This window comes from Anomalospiza imberbis, chromosome 22 (assembly GCF_031753505.1).
Source record: "Anomalospiza imberbis isolate Cuckoo-Finch-1a 21T00152 chromosome 22, ASM3175350v1, whole genome shotgun sequence".
Lineage (NCBI taxonomy): Eukaryota > Metazoa > Chordata > Aves > Passeriformes > Viduidae > Anomalospiza > Anomalospiza imberbis.
In genome coordinates this window covers 1,987,838-2,000,778 of record NC_089702.1, presented here as the reverse complement: position 1 = coordinate 2,000,778, position 12,941 = coordinate 1,987,838, and the positions used below count along the sequence as shown (strand labels likewise).

Here is a 12,941-nt window from a genome sequence, read left to right as displayed (position 1 = left end):
CTATTAGAGAAGTCCTGTTGAGTTGTGAGGTGCAGAAAGGACACCCTGGATTTTTAAATTCCTCCTCAGAGAGGAGTCTGGGTTAGGCTGCATCCCATCTCAGCCCTAGACTGTGAGTGGTTTACATAACTTTGTCCCACAGTATTAATAATGTAAAATTTTAGATACATACATACATACATATATATATATATATATGTAAAATGAACTATTACAGCAAATTAGTAGACAAAATATATTAATCAGAATTATTTACTACATAGCATAAAACCTAAAACTATTAGTACTGTGTAGAATATGATAGGATAGTGCACTATATCAAAGCAATTATATTAAAGCATTATATGAAAGCTCGCAAAAATAAAGAACTATTGAAATAGATATTGGTGCAACTCAGCATACCAATGTCCATGGGCAGATCTCTTTTACTTGACATAAAGGAGTAGTCTTGAAGGGATATTTCCACTCCAAGGAAGGAAAGTTCATACACATGTCCAAGCAGGAAAATGTTAGAAGAACCTATTGTCTAAAATTGGACTGGACTTCTGTAGTATAGAGTGATTGACTCTCAGTCATGTGTCTGTCACTGTAGCAATGTAAGGATGTTGATTGAGGCTTGGTGAGCCAGATAAAGAGCCCCCCCTCAGTCCATTACTGATAGCCTGGCAAATAAGGCATTCTCCAAGTTGCTTGCCCATATTACAGGGCGGAATATCCTGCTATAGTGTCTCACACTTCCATCACTTGAGGAAGACCCAGGGCTCTCATCTGTGCCTCCCACAACCCCCAAAGCAACACCTTTCTCTCTGGCAGCTGGAGAAAACATAGGAAGAGGCAAGGACCACACAGAGGCACAGGCTGGGATGCAGCAAAACTTTAATGAGTTGGAAGAAGAAAAATAGGTCCTCAGAGTGGGCACGGTAGTGCAGGGGCCACCAGAGGGATGAAGGAGACTCTGTCCCTTAGCCATGGTGCAGTTCACACCTTGGATGGGGCTTAGCCAGTGATCACAGCCCAGGGGAGGACAAAACAAAAAAAAAAAAAAGAAAGAAGAGCGGGAGAAACATGCCATTTAGACAAGGACCAAGGTTTCAGAGAGTCCAGACACCCCTCCTCCAGTGCAGGTGGAGTCATGGATGCTTGCTCAGTGCCTCTGAAAGGAATGGTTAGGATCTCCACGCTCAGTCCATTTCCATCTTCTGGGTTCCAGGGGGTCCTTCTGTGGGGCAGTCACCAGCAGCTTTAGCAGATCCTGTTCCAGTGGCGCCTGGTGATGCAGGAAAGGTCAAAGCCCCCAGAGCTGATGGGCACTCCCTGAGAGCTGAGGATGCTGCCAACGGCAGCGGAGGTGGAGGACCCCACGGTGGTATTCTGTGGGAAGGAGCTGAGGATGGGGCCGGGCAGGGTCACCACCACGGGTGAGGGTTCGATGATAATGGTGGAGCTCTGGCACTGCCTGACACAGGGCTCATTGCAGCTGTTGGCCAGCGGGGTGGGGCCGCAGGGCTGGTAGCAAGGGGGGCAGGGCTGGTAGCAGGGGTTGCAGGGCTGGCAGCTGGACATGGCTCTAAATCACAGGTGTGCCTGGGAGAGAAGAAAGAGACAAGATGGGGATGGTTAAGGAGACACCTCTCCACCCACCACAAGGGAGCCAAGACACAGCCTGGCCTGGGAGATGCAACCAGTGCAGGAACAACTACATGATTCTTTGCCTGGTCCCCACCACTGGGCAAGGACAGACTGGCCCACAAAAGCACTTTCTTAGTCAAGAGAACAAGAGCTCCCCCAGCCCAGACACAGCCTCTCTCCACACCAAACCCTCTCTCCACCTCCCTCCCCAAACAGGCAGCCCCAAGCCCAGTAGAAGACAGAGATTCCAACTCACTTGCTTCCAAAGGAGAAGGACAGTGAAGTGGATGAGAGACTAAAAAGCTGGGATGCCTTTTATACTTGTCCTGCACTGCCCCAGGTCCAGAGGAAGTCTCTCTGGAAACAATAATTTTCTGAGAAGCTCATTTCAAGTGCAAAACACTCCAATTAAAGATATGGGATGTGTTTTGTTTTGTTTTTCCTGTATGGCCGCATTTTCATTGCCATCTTTGGCCACACACATTTCTCCCTGAAGGCTCCTTTTTAGAGCTGGGCATGGAAGCCCACAGACTTGTGGGTCAGGAGCTCATTAGTGCCAGCAGAAGATGAGTCTGGAGTGCCAGAAGCATTGCCTGCAGTCTGGGGACATTGGCTTGGGGCACTCCCATGGGCTTGTTTGCAGCCCTGTGGGTAGGAAGGGCCCTGCTGCTCCAAGCCCTGGAATGCTTGCTCAGATGCTAAAGGGCTACTGAACGTGTTGATGTGCCACGTCCCCTTCCTCCCACCCTCCAAAATCTCTGATTGACAGTGCCCATTGCTTTTGCAGGTTGGTTGTCAACACTGCTCTCTTGTCTCTCTTCCTCTTAATGCTGCTCTCAGAAGTCCTCAGTGCACCTATTGGGCCTCATCCACTCCATGGACTCTCTCTGATAGTCCCCTAGTAACACAACCAACCTCAGCGTGTCCTCTCCCAGGATGCTCCAGCCTTGCCCACCCAAGAGGTTTCTCTGAATCTCCTTTGCCATATAAGCCCACAGCTGCTCACATGGTGGCAGTGCTCTTTGGTCAGTGGTGCTTTCACCATATCAAGGCCTCTTCTGCGTCTCACATTGCTCCCCCGTCCCCCCTCCAAGTGGGGCACAGGACGTGGGGAAGGAACAGAGCTGGGACAGCAAAAGCAATGGGCACTGTCAGAGATTTTGGAGGGTGGGAGGAAGGGGACGTGGCACATCAACACGTTCAGTAGCCCTTTAGCATCTGAGCAAGCATTCCAGGGCTTGGAGCAGCAGGGCCCTTCCTACCCACAGGGCTGCAAACAAGCCCATGGGAGTGCCCCAAGCCAATGTCCCCAGACTGCAGGCAATGCTTCTGGCACTCCAGACTCATCTTCTGCTGGCACTAATGAGCTCCTGACCCACAAGTCTGTGGGCTTCCATGCCCAGCTCTAAAAAGGAGCCTTCAGGGAGAAATGTGTGTGGCCAAAGATGGCAATGAAAATGCGGCCATACAGGAAAACAAAACACATTAATTGGAGTGTTTTGCACCTGAAATGAGCTTCTCAGAAAATTATTGTTTCCAGAGAGACTTCCTCTGGACCTGGGGCAGTGCAGGACAAGTATAAAAGGCATCCCAGCTTTTTAGTCTCTCATCCACTTCACTGTCCTTCTCCTTTGGAAGCAAGTGAGTTGGAATCTCTGTCTTCTACTGGGCTTGGGGCTGCCTGTTTGGGGAGGGAGGTGGAGAGAGGGTTTGGTGTGGAGAGAGGCTGTGTCTGGGCTGGGGGAGCTCTTGTTCTCTTGACTAAGAAAGTGCTTTTGTGGGCCAGTCTGTCCTTGCCCAGTGGTGGGGACCAGGCAAAGAATCATGTAGTTGTTCCTGCACTGGTTGCATCTCCCAGGCCAGGCTGTGTCTTGGCTCCCTTGTGGTGGGTGGAGAGGTGTCTCCTTAACCATCCCCATCTTGTCTCTTTCTTCTCTCCCAGGCACACCTGTGATTTAGAGCCATGTCCAGCTGCCAGCCTTGCCCCCCTTGCTACCAGCCCTGCCCCCCTTGCTACCAGCCCTGCCCCCCCTGCTACCAGCCCTGCGACCCTTACTACCCGCCCTGCAACCCTTGCTACCAGCCCTGCAACCCCTGCTACCAGCCCTGCAACCCTTGCTACCAGCCCTGCGGCCCCACCCCGCTGGCCAACAGCTGCAATGAGCCCTGTGTCAGGCAGTGCCAGAGCTCCACCATCATCATCGAACCCTCACCCGTGGTGGTGACCCTGCCCGGCCCCATCCTCAGCTCATTCCCACAGAACACCACCGTGGGGTCCTCCACCTCCGCTGCCGTTGGCAGCATCCTCAGCTCTCAGGGAGTGCCCATCAGCTCCGGGGGCTTTGACCTTTCCTGCATCACCAGGCGCCACTGGAACAGGATCTGCTAAAGCTGCTGGTGACTGCCCCACAGAAGGACCCCCTGGAACCCAGAAGATGGAAATGGACTGAACATGGTCATTTAGAGGCACTGAGCATACATGGCATTTGGGAAGAGCTATGTCTGAGCTCTCAAACCATGGCCTTTGTCTAACTTGCCTGTTTCCCTCCTGCTCTTTCTTGTCCCTGCTCTCATGTCCTCCCCTGGGCTGTGATCACTGGCTAAGCCCCATCCAAGGTGTGAACTGCACCATGGCCAAGGGACAGAGTCTCCTTCATCCCTCTGGTGCCCCCTGCACTACCGTGCCCACTCTGAGGACCTACTTTTCTTCTTCCAACTCATTAAAGTTTTGCTGCATCCCAGCCTGTGCCTCTGTGTGGTCCTTGCCTCTTCCTATGTTGTCTCCAGCTGCCAGAGAGAAATATGTTGCTCTGGGGGGTATGTGGCAGGCTCAGATCAGAACCCTGGGCCTCCCTGGAGTGATGGAAGTGTGAGACACAGGGGTGTGTTCAGCTCTGGAATATCAGGGGTCCTGAGGGACACGACACTGCTTGCACCTACACTGCGTCGCTAGCTGTGTGGAGTGGCTTGGACAGAAAACACACATCCTGCTGAGTCAGTGATCTCCCTTGGGACCTGTTGCACAATGGAAGGAGGTATTTGTTTGCTCCAGCAGATGGGAGCAGCTCATGCCCTGACCACAGGATCTGATCCTGATGAAGAGGCACTAATGAGAAGTATCAAAATGCAGTTTTGAAGGGGGCACTGATGAATTGAAACCAGCAGTCGCATATGGTACAACATAAGTTTTCACAGTGAGGGTGGCTGTGACAAACCTCTCTGGTTCTCTGACTTTAGGGTGAGGGTGGTGAAAATGAAAAGTAGCAGGTTCAATGGAGTTGCCCAAAAAGTAACTTTAATAAAGAGTGAAAAAACAACAAATGTGGAGAAGTCGAGCACAGTACAAGGGGCAGGATGCAAAGACTAAAAACAAGGGGAAAGCAACAATATATACACTTGGGGGTAGAACATTCTAGAACTATAACCATATAGAGGAAATAAGTAACCAATAGGGGAGCAGAACTTGGACAACTTAACATAATCACACCAAAGGCTTATAGGGGAACTCTCAGGCTCACCCTAAGTTAAACAAATGATTCCCAGGGCTTGAAACTAATGCCCGGTTCTTTTCGGGTAAAGTCTGGCTGATTCCAAGTCACAGCTAGGCCAATTCCCACAGTAAGTGCCTTAACAAATGCCTGGAAAGATACTGGAGCTGTGACCCCAGAGCTGGCTGTGCAGGTAGTGAGAAAGGATAAGCCAGCAAAGCTGAAAAGAATCACGTCATGGGAGACAAGGAAACAAATGTGGAATGATTGCGTACAAGCTGCTGTTCCACAGTCAGAAATAAATGGAATTACATCATCAGAAATGTTTCGCCATTGGCAGAAGTTGACATTTGCAGGAAGAAGTAATCTCCCCCACCACCCCTCCTGCCACCACAGAGCTCCACAACTCCTGACAGATGCCAAAGTAGCAGGAGCAGCAGGTTGGCAGGTTCCCTCAAATGGCAGCATTGTAGCCTCTCTTTGGGAGCAGGTCATTAGTCATGATGGCCCCATGTTTCTCTAACTATGAATTGGCATCTGGTGGAGGAACTCTGCATGGTCATTTCTGCTGGATACAGGTGCAGGAGTTATGGCATTACATGGTGATATTGCTCCTAATGAAGAGACTTCCCAGACCTGTGCCTTGGGGGGCAGTTCCACCCCCACCCTCCAAGCTAAGGTTCTCCAACAATAGGAGACACCACCCCATTTGTCATGAAGGTGTTAGTTGCTCCAGTTAAAGAATATATCTTGGGCATAGCTGTGCTGGCGGGGTGTGCTGTTGAAACACTGAATGATCACTTTTGTTTCAAGACTCCACAAATGAGATTTCCCACTCAATCTATGTCTGCTTTGTGTGGGCTCCCAGAGTGTCCTGAATGAGTGTGCTTGAGATTGCTCAAAAAATCACCAGCAAGGGTATGAACAAAAATCTGATTTAATATTAAACTACAAAGCACAACTGATTCTTTGGCAGGATCCACTCTACTTGCAAAGGGCAACTAGGGACAACAGGGGGACAAGAAAGGCACAACAAGGCACAACAAGGAGGAAGTAAGCAACAACAAAACCAAACAAAATCCAGGCAATCAAAACAGAAATGAATTGAAACTACCGGGGAGGGGGGTGGGTGTCTGTGTGTAAAAGTGTAAACAAGGTGGAAAAGGAATGCGGCCTAAAGCTTAGCAACACTTAAACTTAACAGTACTTTAACTTAATGTATACCTTAATTTATATCTTAAATTTAACAATATAGCAGAGAAATAACTCTTAATAGCATTTGGCCTAAAGTATAACTTAACCTAACTTCCAGATTTGCTATAGCATATGCACAGAGGGTATGCACACCGACATAATCAGTGCAAGATAAGATACCTGTGGAAAAATTTCCCTCAGAAGTCAGTGAAAATACTCACTTCAGATGATTTTGTATCTCCTGACAGGTGAAGTATTGGGTCTCAAGGAGTGAGGGTATCGGACCAGGACACATGGATTGGTGATCCTCTGTTGCTGTTCCTCTGGCTGTATCCACGGTGGTGGTGGACACAACCTTCCTCTAGAGCATCTTGTGCCAACGGGTAGGAGCCACAAGAGCACCAGCACACACACACTCACAGACAGACACAGACAGACAGACAGACACACACACACACACACAGACACCCACACACACCCACACACAGCAGCTTGGCAGTGAAGGCACGGGAGGGTCCAGGCATGGAGTTCCACCGTGCTTTATTTCAGGCAATGCTGAAGGAGTCCAGGGGCCAAAGACTAAGGAGAGTCTATGTGGATGTGACAGTTTAGTCAGAAACAGATAGCTTTTCCAGGCATCATCCTAGGGAAAGCCGTGAGAACGCTCAGAGAAAATAATTAAAACAATTCTTATCTTAGTTCCCACACCTGGTGTTTGTGAAGATGTGGAATAATTGTACGTGATGTTTATGGAAAGAAGGTGTTGTTCCTAATTAACCAATAGTGTGAGGGGTGTTGTTAAGAACCAATCAGGTTCTGGGTGAATGATCCTGCCTATAAAATATAGCTCCTAATAAAGCTCCTAATAAATCTCTCTTTATGCCTCCTGAGCATGGAGCCAATGTCACTTTCCTTCAGCCGTTCCTAACTCAACGGCAGGAGGTCCAGGTTATAAATTCAGGGAAAGAGGGGGTGGAGAAGAGCCTCAGGGATCCAATGGTCTGAGGGCTCAGGGGCGGTACTCTGGGAAGGGACCAATAGGGAATGCCAGGGTGGATAGGTGGGGTTAGAAAGGCCAATGGGATAACAAGGAAGGGAGAATATTCTAGAACAAGAACATATAGGGGTGGGAAAGACCAATAGGCCAATGGGAAGACAGAAATGGGACAAATCAACATAGTGCTGCAGAGCACCATGGGGGAAGCTTCTTTCCTCACCCTGAGCTGTGAGGAATGCCTGGAGCCTAAGGGGCTTCTCTGGAGGGGATCATTGTTGCTCACTCCCCAGTAGGCCCATGGGCCCCCCAACTCACCCTTTTTGTTTAATTAAAAAGGCTTCTCCTATCTATCTCCTTGAGCACTTTACAAAAGAAGGGAACATAACTAACATGACAACAACAGTAACTAAAACCCATACAAGTATAAAAGCAGTAACTCAAAAAAGTAATAGTACATAAAATTAGGATACAACTGAAACAATTGAATGGGTAAGAACTAATTAAACAACAATGTTGTTAGTTGGGTGTGGGCATGGGTCTTCTGTTTCTCAGCAGCAGATCTAGTTTGGATATCGGGAAAGGGTCTTTCCCTAGAGAGTGGTCAGATATTGAACAGGGAATGGTCATAGTCCCAAGGCTGCCAGAGCTCAAGGAACATTTTGACAATGCTCTCAGGCACAGGGTGGGATGGCTGTGGTGTCTGTGCAGGGCCAGGATTTGGAGTTGATGATCCTTGTGGGTGCCTTCCAGCTCAGAGTATTCAGTGATTCTGTGAAGGCTGAGCTGCGGGCGCAGTTGCTATTTCATCTCCACAGCCAGACATGTCCAGTCAATGAACCTCGTTCTCATAGCAGCCACTCTTCAGAGGATGGACAGAGGGATGGAAAGATTCTGAGGTGGAAATTTTATCTTTCCATGTCCCAAGACCACACTTCCTTGTAGACTAGCCTACATTGACCTGGTCTCACTGCACTGTTCCAAAGGCTGAAAGAAACTATTAAAGGCTCCACTAAGTCCAATACTTCAGTGACAAAAACTTTTTTGGTCTTTGCAGAGGTTTTTATCCCACAACAAAAAAAAAGGAGGGATTGTTTCCAGGTGGAGTGTTTAAGCATAAGCAAATGGATTCTGGCATGCAGTTTTTGTGGGTAGTGGACCCTCTAATGACAAAGAAGTGGAAATTTCATGGCATAGAAAGGATTGGCAGATATGGACCAAGTTATACTGGTGCACTAGAGAAAGAGTGCTGCTCCGTATGAACTTTCCATCCACTGAGATTAAAGTTGGCCTTGGATGCCATTAGCAATAAAATCCCTTTGGCATCTGGAATGTCATCATCCTGCTAGTTTTGCAAGATTTAGAAAGCAGAAAGTAATCCAGTGTCTGACTAAGCAAACTTAATGTAAGCCTGTGTTACCAGTCACTTCAGAGCCATCCTCAAACACCTCTCAGAACAAAGATTGAGCAATATCTCTTTCCCTGGTTGTCTTGGGAGAGCATCTGCAGGAAAAATGACACAGAGGCAATGGCTCAAATGCAGCGTAACTTTAATGAGTCAAGAGAGGGAAATAAGGTCGTTTCGAGCGGTGGTCATGGTGCAGTGAGCACGAGGGACAGATAAGAGATTGTTCTCCATGGCTGTAGCTGAGAACCCTCTAGAAGTCCATCTGCCCTACAGAGGGAGCAGGGCCAGCAGGTGTTCCCCAGGCTGGATGTGTGAGGCTCACCACCCAGGGGAGCACAAGGGAACAAGGACACAGGAGGGAAAGGAGAGAGTGGCAGGGGACAGAGGCAGGGATGGGCTGTGCTTCCCAAGAGTCCTTTTGCAAGGGCTGCTGGGGTTGCTCAGCCCCTCAGGAAGCAAGAAGCTGATGCTCCATCCCCAGTGAAGTACCATCTTGCTGAGTCCTCAGGTTCACACCTTGGAATCATCACCAGCAGCTTCAGCAGGGGAGGCACCTCCTGCCACAGAGGCCACTGCCCAAGCCAGAGAGGCCAAAGCCCCCGGAGTTGATGGGCACTCCCTGAGAGCTGAGGATGCTGCCAACAGCAGCCGAGGTGGAGGATCCCACGGCAGTGTTCTGTGGGAAGGAGCTGAGGATGGGGCCGGGCAGGGTCACCACCACGGGCGAGGGCTGGATGGCCACATGGGAGTCCTGGCACTGCCTGACACAGGGCTCATTGCAGCTGTTGGCCAGCGGGGTGGGGCCGCAGGGCTGGCAGGGCCGGCACGGGGAGTAGCAGGACATGTCTTGGGGCTGCAGGTGCACCTGGCAGAGAGGATAGGGGGGTAGAAAAGTAAAGTGAGTAGAAGTCTCTAACACCACCACAAGAAAAAGAAGACAGGAGCTCACACAAAGAGCTGGAAGGATCATGAGGAGGTCCACAGGCTTCTCGTTCTCCAAAGCCCAAAAGAGACCTGCAAAATGTAACTAAGCTCTGGGAGATCTCTTCCTAGCCCATACCACAAGAGACACCTAACTGACCTCCTGCCTCTCTCCATTTCACCCCTTTTGCACCTTTCCCTCTCCTACAGAAAGCAAACTCAGAATCAGGCATAGAACAGAGAGACAGCTTTGTGCTGAAAAATCCCATAGAAGCATAATGATGAGAATGAATAAAAGAAGAATAAAGCGCTTCAGACTTACCTTGTTCCCAAGGAGATTGTGTGCAGGAGAGGAGTGGATGAGGCAGTGAGGAGATGGAACAGCTTTTATACTGCTCCTGTGCTGCCCCAGGCCCACAGTCACTGCATGAGGACAGTAATTTTCCAACAGACTCATCTCCAAAGCAAAATATCCCACCTAATGCCCCAGGTTGTGTTTTGTTTTCCATCACCATTGCCAGTACATTTCCTCATTTCTGACATGCCCATTATGCTATGTAGGCTCCTTTCAAGTTCCAGGATGACAGATCCAATGATTTCCCAAGATGGATGATGTCACTATCACCAGAAGATGTACCCTCAAGTGCAGGAGGGGTGTGTGCAGGTGTAGGACATGGAACTGGGAAATCTGGTGATATTCCTTTCAAACCCCATTACTGAAAGGTTTGACTCCAATGCAGGAGTCTGTCCTGGGTGCACAAAAGCTCCTGTGCCTAATGACATGACTTATCCTTCTCCCTCAATCCTTTACAGATTTACTTTGAAGAGTCATGCCCTCTCATGGCACTCTCTGGGGGTCTCATATCACTGCCTTCATTCACCATGAAGAAAGAAAATGTCATCCTTCCTAAGGACCATGATTACAGTTCTGGTGGAGTCAGGTTTCCCCTGACTACATGAGGGGCGTGTTTGGGCTTGGCACAGCACCTTGTTTGTCCATTCTCCTCACAATGTCATGAGCTTTGCCTGCAAGCCTTAAACCCTGACCAGCAGGAGAGACTTTTCCAAAACATGTTGACTGTCCTGTGAGCCCCTGAAGCTGTGGGAGTGTTGGCAAGGAGGTCATGCTGTCAGCAATGGTTGTGGCTGCCTGAAGCTGTGTACTCGGGTCCAGCCCAGTGCTTGCACCAGCTTTCCTGGCTTATGGATGAATCTGCCCTTGCTGGAGGGCAGCTGTGTCCCTGCAAGGGACATGGGTCTACACACCCTCCTGGCTTGACCTCACACCAAAAGGCTGACACACGGCCAACCCAAAATTAGAGCCTGACTTGTCACTGGTAGGGAGAGTCTCTCCCTGGAAATTTGCCTACTGAAGGCATTCCCTTGCTCTCCTGGAACACACCCCAACTGCTTCCATGTCTGCAGGGCAGAGAAGTGCATCACTCCTTGGTGTGGTTTGAGAGCTGGTTTTGTACCCAGGGCGCTTACAAGCACATCCCCTCCCTGAGTGTTCTGAGGTACGTGGCACTGCAGGGGTTGTCACTGACAGCTCTCGTTTACTAGGGAGTTGGACAAGTTCCTGCTTCCCCAAGGGTGCTGGGTTGCTTTCCAAGCAAGTCTTTTTGGGCATGGTAAGCAAGGTATGCTGAAGCACAGATGTCAAGAGAATACTCAATGCACGGGACCATTGATGAGTCCCAGCCAGTGTGGAGATGTTTTCTGCAACCCCTTCTATCCCTCCACAGAGCATTCAGGAGAGCTTCTCAACACAGCATGGTCTCTTTGGCCAGGAGGATGAGGCTTGTGCATCCACTCCACCCTCCAAGCCTCTCCCCAAGGCATATCTCTCACAAGAGGAAAGAGAGCTGAGGATCTAAGACTGTAGCATAGTTCAGTCTCCAGCCCATGCTGCTGGAAGAGGTTTTTCATTTCCAAGTGCAGATCTTGCCATTTGTCCTCCTTGAGTGCTAGAGGGCTCCTTTGGCCCAGTTCTCCAGATAGTCGATAACTCACTTTATAGAAGCCATGACCTGGAATGCATTAGCAGACTTTCACTGGTTGACTCTTGTCAGGCAATCTTTTTTTTGACACCCATTCACTCCTGGGAAGGCTCCCTCACCTTCTCAGAACTCTTTTAGGGGATGCAGCAGCCTGAGAGATCCTGTAGGTGAAGACTGAGAGGGTCATTGTCTCCTCTATCTCTGCACTTCTGAGATTATCTTTCATCACCTGAAAGACACCTTATTCCTGAGCAGCCCAGGATATTGTCAGATGCCATTTCCACAAGGGCCCAGGGCTGTCCCATGGTGCCCCCCAGAACCCCTGTCCTCTGCTACAAAGCTCATTGGCAGCCAATCTCCAGCCTGTAGAGGGGAGGAGATTTTTTTTCCCCCAGTGCAGGACCTTGGATAAAGGAGTTAAACAGTGCTGGCCCCAGTCTAGGCCCTGCAGTGCACCAAGTGTGAGTGTCTGCCAGCTGGACTTTGTGCCCCTCATGCCAACCCTTGGAGACCAACACTATTCAGAGAGTTCAGTCCTCTGTACTACTCACTTCCCCAGCCTGTATTTTGTCAGTTTGTCTCCCAGGATTGTTAAAGACGATAGCATGACAGGCCTAAGTTAGATGAGATGAACATTTGCCGAACTTCCCTCACCCTCTACAGCTAGGCACAAAATCTGACAATGTAATGAGATTTGTCAAGCCTCCAGAAATCCATGCTGACTCCTCACAGGCAACTTCTTTTATACTGAGAAGTTGCTGCCAGGCTGATTTGCTCCATTGCTTTTGCAGGGATTGAGGTGAGGCTTGACTCCTTCTTCATGGCCTTCTTGAAGACAAGAGGTCCACTGGCTTTCTCACAGTCCTGAGATGTATTCTGTGAGTGCCAAGTCTTTCAAAGGGAGTTAAGAGCAACCAGACACTAACCATCCCTCCTGGGGTGCACATCATTAAACCACACACACTCATCTCAGTCCATCTGTTAATATGTTCCCGCACCTGATCCTGCCCTAGTGCAGGTAAGCCTTTCCTGCTGATGACTTTCCATGGGCCCAATCTCTTGACAGCAATTCCTGCTAGTAAAGACCAAGAATCTCTCGAGTACCTCCATTTTCCTGTAACCCTCACCTTCAGTGAAGCTGTTCCAGTCAGCCTTTGGACTTCTCATCTACCTGGAAGAATTTCTTGTGCCCACCATGTATTTTGCCTGGTTCAAACCCAGGCAGGCTTTGGTTGTCCCTAGTCCTGCATACTCAGACCAACTGGCAAACATTCTCCCCAGAAAAAAGCAATATAATAGGAAGAAAG

General features: G+C 49.4%; 2 protein-coding genes across 2 annotated transcripts; one reads left to right on the top strand and one right to left on the bottom strand.

Annotated features, from left to right (window-relative positions):
- The first annotated feature begins 3,592 nt into the window (after nucleotides 1-3,592).
- On the top strand, nucleotides 3,593-4,018 carry ODF1 (outer dense fiber of sperm tails 1). Its single transcript, XM_068212686.1, has one exon. The coding sequence runs from the start codon at nucleotides 3,593-3,595 to the stop codon at nucleotides 4,016-4,018; it is 426 nt and encodes a 141-aa protein (XP_068068787.1).
- A 5,152-nt stretch (nucleotides 4,019-9,170) lies between these two features.
- LOC137486746 (feather keratin 1-like) lies at nucleotides 9,171-9,574 on the bottom strand. Its single transcript, XM_068212210.1, has one exon. It carries the CDS (start codon nucleotides 9,555-9,557, stop codon nucleotides 9,252-9,254), a length of 306 nt encoding a protein of 101 aa, XP_068068311.1. The 5' UTR covers nucleotides 9,558-9,574; the 3' UTR covers nucleotides 9,171-9,251.
- Nucleotides 9,575-12,941: the final 3,367 nt, after the last annotated feature.